Here is an 8647-nt window from a genome sequence, read left to right as displayed (position 1 = left end):
AAAACATGATGGAAAATCAACTTTCTACAAGGCTAGACAGCGATATAACAAGGGAGAATGGTTTGAAACTAAAGGAAAGGAGATTTAGATTAGATGTTGGGGGAATTTTTTTACTGAGAGAGTGGTGAGGTGCTGGAACAGGTTGCCCTGGAGGTGTTTAAGGTCAGGTTGGATGGAGACCTGGGCAACCCGATCTAGTACTTGATCCAGCAGCTGGCACCCTTACCTGTGGCAAGGGGCTTGGAACTCGATGATCCTTGACGTTCCTTCCAACTGAAGACACTCTATGATTCTATGAAACAGAAGCTCAGGTCTGTGTCAAAGTGGGTGCAATTAGTAGAGGGATTAATAAAAAGACTCAATAAGAAAAACCTCAAATGCTCCCAAGACCAACTTGTTCCATTCTGAATCTCTTTTTTTATTTGTAAAGACTGGCATTACAATTGAAAAGGACTCAAAATGGAGTGACGTACACATCATTGGTGTTTTATGATGCAACTGATGGAATCCCTGAATGGATATTGCTTCAGCTTTGATTTTAAAAAATAATTTAACAAGAAAATCTTCAACTCCACTATCAATCACAGGTGGCAAAAATGAAAAAAAGAAAAAGAAACAAAACTATGGTCAGATTCATAACATATACATTGTTGACTGATGACACTTGTTTCAGATGTACAATAAAGCCCACAACACTTTATTACTATGGAGATAATTATTGTGAATGTTTTTTTTTTTCATGTTGATCAACTTGCTTTTGAAGGTTGTTTCTTTGATTGTTTTAAACTTGCATAATAAACATGCAATGAAACATTTCTTGTTAAAGTGTTTTTTGTTTTTTGTTTTTTTTTTTTTTGCAGTCTTCTAATACAAAGATCTCATAAAGTTGCAGTGTTGTATTAGAGCATTACCAAAATAAAAGCAAAAGCTAAAGAGGAAGGTAAATGTGAACTGAACTCAATGAGAATAACCTAATCTTGTCCTGAGACACTCCAGTCTTAATAAAAAGATGTGCACAATCAAGTCCCTTCCACCCAAATCCACCAAAATCACAAAATAAATATTAACTTGGAAGAAAAGGAAGACAGAAAGAAAAATAAAAATATGACGTCGTCATGCACTCATCTTCTGCATAGCTCAACCCACATATAGTAAGGCACTATTTCCCAACAACTTTGTGTCCACAACAATCTTTTACAGTGCTCTGTGAACTACATATAGTTCCTTCCAGGATGATGAAATAAATAGATTGAACGAGTGTTGCTACTGTGTCACCCCATGTGTGATTTTATAGATAAGGGCATAATCTGGCAGTTTCAGAAAGAAGCTGTCTCAAGTCTCTTCTTATGTGTGCATGTTATTTATATGGATATCTTTTGTCTGTGCAAGTGGTTGATCTGTTTTCCAGAGTTGCTGTTGTTTTTAATTGTTCTTTACTCCAGTGTTCTCAAAGCAAATACACAAGAAAATAAAAGTTGGGTCATTAAAAACAGAGCTTTGGTGCTCCAAAACCACAGTTTCGGGGATTTAAGAAATCCGTTGGACATTCCAAAAGGACTTGGAAAACACATGGACATATTTCAAGTGGAAATCCTCGTCTTTGCTTAATTAAGCTGGTCTTCATACTGTTTTCGGAAACAATCACCAGCAGGAAAAAACTCCCAGCATCGTTCTTGATACATTTTCCATACATAGGATTCCTGAAATAAACAAAATTTAAGTGGCTTAAATAGCTCCAATGAGGAAGAATCAGGCATGCCTCTTTAAAAACAAACAAACAAACAAACCAAAATACATTGCTTCCCTTCCTTAATTCTTTGGTTTCTCTACATCAATTTATGAAATCATGTTAATTTTTGGATGAGTTTAGAGTAGATTTTACATATGATTACCTAGTCAAAAAACAAAAGAGAAAACACGTAGAAGAGGACCAGGTCATTTCACATCCAGGAGCACCGTAAAGCTTAAGTAAAGCTTGTCACAAGATCAAATACCAGCATAAGTATAATATTTTCCATCATAGAAATTTGACTGAATTTCTGCATCAGTCCTTCCAAAGCATGCAAAAAATGCATAAAATAAAATGGACTTTAAAGATTTGAAAGAATAATAAACAGCAATGAAAAAAAAATCCTCTTAAAATTGTTCTCCCAGCTTTCTTTTCAAATACCTGCATAAGTTATTTCATACTGCTCTATCTAGAAATGTAGACACAGAAGACCATATAACTGACGAATAATATTAAAGGTCAAAGACAACAATAAGAGATTCAACAGGGTGAAAAGAATGTTGCTTTCACAAGGTGCTTAAATGTTTCTCATTATTTCTGTTTACATATTCTATTTATATTTTTTGGAAGTAATACTTCAAAAAGTCAGATCAGATAAGAAAAGCATTAGAGAATTGATAATCTAAAATTAAGCAACAAAGTCCCAACAAACATTCAGAACAATAACAATTAAGTTACTTACTGCATAGAATGCTATTCATTAGAATACTCTTAGTTTTGGCAAGTCTGAATGATTTTTATTTTAGAATCAGTTTTATTTATTAACTGTTGATATTCCAAGAGTTGTTTGCCTACCTGTCCTGTATGTTCCGTTTCATCTTTGTTAATAAGATACATCAGAAAAAATCTACAATGGAAAAAAAAGACGTTGTGAATATAGTACAGCACCAGTCAACCTACAGACACAGGTGTATTTTTCAATATGTCATGTACAGTGAAAAAAATGCTGTTCCTGAGTTCACAAGTTTCTAACTTATATTTATGATGATATTCTCAGACATATTAAACATGGTTTCCTCACACTTATAATATGCACTTATTATTCAATGAAAAATACACCAAAACACACAAGATTTCATTTGACTTGCAGTAACTACTTACCTCATATGAAGAATTCCTAAGCTTGCTGACAGAAAATTATACTAGATGTTTCTACAAACACTAACTTGCAGATAGAGAATAGTAATTAGATTTAAAAATAAATACATAAATACATAATATAAGTAAGAAACTGGAAATATTTACTAGTCACATATCAGGTTCCTAATTTTTATCTCCTTGCTCACACAAAATGGGTGTTTCAGAACCAAATTGAAAAAAATACATTGAAGTTCACAAAGTTCCTGCTCCTACCTCCACTGAAATTCTATCACTTCACTAAGGCAAAAAAACCTTTGCTAATAGCAAACATTTTTCTTCCTCATGGACTCTATTAAAGAAGAAAAAAAAAAAAGAAGGAAATATCTCCCTTGTTCATTCAGGCAACATGAGTGCACATCAAAGCCGATCTATAATGACTCTTATTAATGGAATAGAGTTAATCAGGAGTTAACAAGAAGTTCATTTTTACTGTACTTACAAATAATTGGCCAAGTTGTGCTCCTGCAGTGTATGAGTTTCAAAGCCATGGGGCACTGTATCAAAGTAGTCATTTCCTATTCCACAGATAAAGCACTTTGTCTAAAAGAAAGAACACAGATTACATCAACACTTATTTATAATGCATCTTTGCAACCCTTTGAGAAAATACACCCCAAACGCAGTAATTTTCTTCAAACTATCAATGCATCAACTATAATATGTACTGAACAGAAAAGCTTCTCTTCTGATGATTGAGACTGACTGCTTCAGCCAAAACACCCAAACAGAAGATTGACTGCCATCAAAGTAACATATTAATGTTCAATCAACCAATAAATCCTAGTACCAGTAGGTGAGCAGGTATAAGAAGCATGAATGGCACTGAACAGCCAAAGCCTACTTTTTTTTCATTTGAACAGTGTCAGCAATACTCACTGTAATGCAAGGCAGTATCTACCTTAACGCTTGAGTTTTTAAGCTGAATATGCTTTTATATTATAGAACACATTAGGTCTCAACATATTTCTGATTTCAAATATACACACTTAAATGACAGAACAGAAAGCCAGCAAGTACTGGACATTTGCACATATAGATTAATCAAAGAAAACTACACCTGAGATGAACTGTATCATCACAGTGTTAACCATGCTAGACACCTCTAGTCACGATTCAAAAGACTTAAATAGTCGTGGATGTGGAATTATTATAATGTACAGCAACAAATATTTTTTTTGTTATTTACATAAGTGAAAACACACAATCTAAAGCTTAAAAGGTCATGAGAAAAATAAAGAAGTTTTTTTTTTTTGTTGATTTATCTGCAAAAAACTGGCTGTACTTACAAAAGGTATTAAAGAACAGTAGGAATTGGCAAATAAATCCTAAATATGCTAAGAGCAGAATTACAGCACAGTGTTTGTGCCCCATACAAGTTAAGAGCTGTCAACAGCATGCCTCTTTCATAGTGCAGATCAAAGAGTGGTAATGTTATTCAGAACTTGCATTCTAGCAGAGTTTTCTCGTCAAAAGAAGTGTGACCATAAGAACAAGGGAGGTGATTCTGCCCTCTATTCTGCTCTCATGAGCACCCCACCTGGAGTACTGAACCCAGTTCTGGAGCCCTCAACATAAGAAGGACATAAAGCGGTGGGAGTGGGTCCAGAGGAGGGCCACGAAAATGATCAGAAGGCTGGAGCACCTCCCTATGAGGACAGGCTGAGAGAGCTGGGGCTCTTCTGCCTAGAGAAGAGAAGGCTCCAAGAAGATCTTATAATGATCTTCCAGCACCTGAAGGGAACCTACAGGAAAGCTGGGGAGGAACTTATTATAGTGACAGGATGAGGAGAAATGGTTTTAAACTGGAAAAGGGTAGATTTAGACTAGATATTAGGAAGAAAATCTTTACTGTGAGAGTGGTGAGAGACTAGAACAGGTTGCCCAGCGAGGTTGTGTGGGCCTTTGAGCAACCTGGTCTAGAGGGAGGTGCCCGTGTCTGTAGTAGGAGGATTGGAACTAGATAACATTACAAGTCCCTTTCAATCCAAACCATTCTGTGATACTATGATGAATACTTATGATAATTAAATAAAATGGAAAATAAAAACAATAAGTAAATTGTCTCTCATTTACTTTTACATCTCAGTTCATCTGATAAAAAGAGCACTGGATTCTGTAATTAACCATATATTTATTCTCGTCTCAGTATCACCCTTTGACAACACCAATGTTCAGAAAACCTGAAAATAGAATATAGTTCAGCAATCATATGTTATTACCTCCATGTCTTCCTTAACTTGTTCTTGCTGATCTCTTAACTCACCAAAAGCATCAATAATTAACCCTAGAAATTAAGACAGAATAGTTAACGCTGAAGAACAGTGACAAAGAATATTTGGAAATTCAGGGACAAGTCCAACAAAGAACATTAAACACTAGTCTTGTATAGAAATAGTAGAAACTGTTATAGCTTCAAGAAAACATCTAGACAAAAACATCTAGATATATGAAAGAAAATGAACTAATTAAAGAGAACAGCTACCTGTAACTGTCACTATAATGTGGAATTATAAAATATGGTATAAGCAGATTTCCGTTTTATTCGCAGAACTCTAACCTTAACTCAATATGAAAAGACACGTGATTTTACAATGATGGAAGCTTTAACAAAGAAAGAGCCCTACAATAGATATAACAGTGTTCAGGAATTTATTACATAGCAAATGCAGAGAGGCCCAGATCTAATGCACCTTCTGTCACTATGGTTGCCATTTACTTTGAGGTTCCACTGTCAAAGCTTAACAGACGTAAGTGACCATTTCAGGACGATACAGAAAGAAGAACCACTGACTCAGTGGTTCAGATTATAAATTTCTAACAATCCTCCCTTTAATTACACCAATACAAGTACAGACTAATTGTATGATCATTACTGAAACTACTGAGCTGTAAACTGATGAATGTCAGATGATGATTATGCTCAAAGCTTGACAGCTACAGCCTCTATTCTTAGGCGAGTCACAAAATGAATAAATAGTATGCTACTGCAGTCTATGAAAAATTAAGCACCCTCCCCAACCCTTGAAAACATCTTGTTTCATTAAGAGTTATAAACTTAATAGAAGCTTAGAGATGCCCTCTAAACTCCCTTGAAGGAAGTGAGAAAAAGCATTCTTATTGATGTAAAAATGTTATGATTTACCTAACTGTTAGCTGATAGAAGATAATAATTCTTTCTAATCACTTCTTTTGTGACATCATTACAGGAGTCTTTTAGAAGAGACAAAGGGAAGACAGAAACTCTAGGGTCATCAATGTTCTAATGACTTTTTTGTTTCTTCTGATCCAGGCAGAGCCTGTTGTTTATGTGTAGACTAAGAAGAACAGCATAGAGATAAACAACATCTTGGTGTGGTTTACCTTATAAATCTGCTTTTTAGTTGCCCTAGTGTCCTGGTTTAAATTTACGCATGCAGTATCTGCATCACTAAAATCCACGTATTATTAAATAATGCTTTCAGTCGCTGCAAGCTACAAATATATACCTTGAATAATGGCAAGCAGAATGACAATCACAAAAAAGAAGAAAGTGATGTCAAAGATAATTCGATAGATTTCATATTCATCTCCTGCTGGATCCTCTATTTCATCACCAATGCCTCCACCTGCACGCACTCCAACATACATGTGAAACATGTAGCACTAAAAACAAACAAACAAACAAACAAAAAAACAGAAGTCTAAAAAGTTTTCTGCATATGCAATTAAAAATATCCAGCGTAGCAAATTCAGTAATTAGCAGAACTCTTCTATGTTCTAGCAACTAGACAATATCATGTAACATATTTCTCTTTCAGGTTACGTGCTCTTCTGAGAGAACAGAAATACTGCTGTGAAGCTGTAACCATAGCACTTCATGGTCTGTACTCATGTCTCAATTCAAAAAGATTTTATATTTGATTACCCTAAGCCCAGCAGTAGATCATGATTGAGATACAGAAATTTCAGCATGCAGTAATGTGCAAGTAAGAACAATCACTGCCACCAAATTCACCCCCTTTTCCACCACACTTTCCCACCAGCTCAAGATTGAATTACTTGCCCCATTGCTGATGTCTCAAACAAAAATGGGAAAAAAATAAATAAATAAAAGAGGAAAAAAAAAACAAGAACAACAAAATCACCATTCAATAAAAAACAAAAACCACTGAACAACCTTTGAGGATGTTTGTGCAGAGGACAGGCTAGTGACGAAAAAAGGAGGAGGCTCACTGGAGACCTTACTGCTCTCTACATCTACATGAAAGCAGGTGACGGAGTGGGGGTCAGCCTCTTCTCCCATATAACTAGCAATAGGACTAGAGGGAACAGTCTGAAGTTGCGCTGAGGAAGGTTCAGGTTGGATATTAGGAGAAACTTCTGCTCTGACAGAGCGGTCAGGCTCTGAAATGAGCTGCCGAGGGATGTGGTAGAGATACCATACTTGGATGTGTCCCAGGAACGTTTAGATGCTGTATCGAGGGACATGGTTTAATGTGAAATATTACTGGTAGGTAGATGGTTGGACTGAATGATCTTGGAGGTCTTTTCCAGCCCTGGTGCTTCTATGAATTCCCAGGAAGGGGTTCAGGTTGCATAACAAAATACATTTAATAATTTAATACATTTAATAACTAAAATACATTTGATTTTGTTCTATGTTACTTTTAGACTGATCTTAATAGTAATATATCTTAGATATCTGTGAGATTTAAGCTCTAATTACTATCCAAAACCTGGCACCATCTCAGCAACTAAGTAATTTTTAGTAAGAGAATAGTGCAAGGAAGATAATCAACTCCTCGTAAAGGAAAGTAATGGATATTAAAAACTAAACAATCATTTCAGAACTTAAATTACACATGAAATTCTTTGTCTGTAACTGACCAACCTCCTGAGTGACCTACTGAACCTATAGATTCAGCCCTTTAACTGACTGAGATCATGCTTTAAGTTGATCTTTATTTTTTCAGAAATTATGATAAAGAATACTATCATATTTATATCACCCGTTTAAAGAAGTATTTGTTTAACACACATAGGGCATAGTTGTTCAAGGGATGTTCATGAATTTGTTTCTTTCCCTTACACTTGTCTTTCTGTTGATGACCAATGTTATTGTTGTATGAGTAAGAATTACACAGAAGAGAAAGACAAAAATATAACTGTTTGAAAAAAAAAAAAAAAAAAAAAAAAAAGCAGAAAGCAAATAAAGACTTACTGTTAGCATATCATCGCATTTCATATCTGGCATATCACCATCTTCACTTTTGTTGTAGAACTTTCGGAAAAAATTGAATGCCACTACTGTGTACAAGTATACCACTACTGCCAGTAATCCCACTGTTAGGACAAGCTGGAAAAAAAATACAGTTACAGTTGTCTTCCTTGAAGGTATTCTGAACAAACCAATGAAAAAAGATGACAGTTGATACCTGTTTGCCATTGTGGGTGACTGATGAGAGTATAGTTCGTAATGTCTTGAATCCCATTGCAATGTCAAGGAGATGAGCAGCAAAGAAAAAATTGTTGTAGTGGCCAAGGACTGACATGGTCATGTACCAAGCTAGGTAAAGGAAAGACTAACAGAAAAAACAACTACATTACAAAATAGAATTAATGACTATTATGTCTAACTTAATCCACAGTGCTTATGAAAAGTAGAATTGCTTGAATTAAACAGAAAATTGTGATTTTTTCTTACACAGTCTTTGAAGAAATTTCCTTTTGTTCAAAAAT

At 35.1% G+C, this 8647-nt stretch overlaps 1 protein-coding gene across 1 annotated transcript in view; it reads right to left on the bottom strand.

The window, feature by feature from the left end:
- Positions 1-439: 439 nt before the first annotated feature.
- Positions 440-8647, bottom strand: part of RYR2 (ryanodine receptor 2) — a 340802-nt gene continuing 332594 nt past the window's right edge. Inside the window, exons 101-107 of the mRNA XM_042817920.1 lie at positions 8344-8490; positions 8130-8264; positions 6415-6571; positions 5149-5213; positions 3369-3469; positions 2585-2636; positions 440-1700 (exon numbers count right to left, since the gene is read on the bottom strand). Coding sequence (XP_042673854.1) covers positions 1605-1700; positions 2585-2636; positions 3369-3469; positions 5149-5213; positions 6415-6571; positions 8130-8264; positions 8344-8490 — 753 coding nt within the window. The 3' untranslated portion in view covers positions 440-1604. The remainder of the gene's footprint in view (positions 1701-2584; positions 2637-3368; positions 3470-5148; positions 5214-6414; positions 6572-8129; positions 8265-8343; positions 8491-8647) is intronic.

The sequence above is a fragment of the Centrocercus urophasianus genome, unplaced genomic scaffold (assembly GCF_019232065.1).
Source record: "Centrocercus urophasianus isolate 14NV4802_14NV808 unplaced genomic scaffold, USGS_Curo_1.0 seq_10, whole genome shotgun sequence".
Taxonomy (NCBI): domain Eukaryota; kingdom Metazoa; phylum Chordata; class Aves; order Galliformes; family Phasianidae; genus Centrocercus; species Centrocercus urophasianus.
This window is presented reverse-complemented; position numbering and strand designations above follow the sequence as displayed.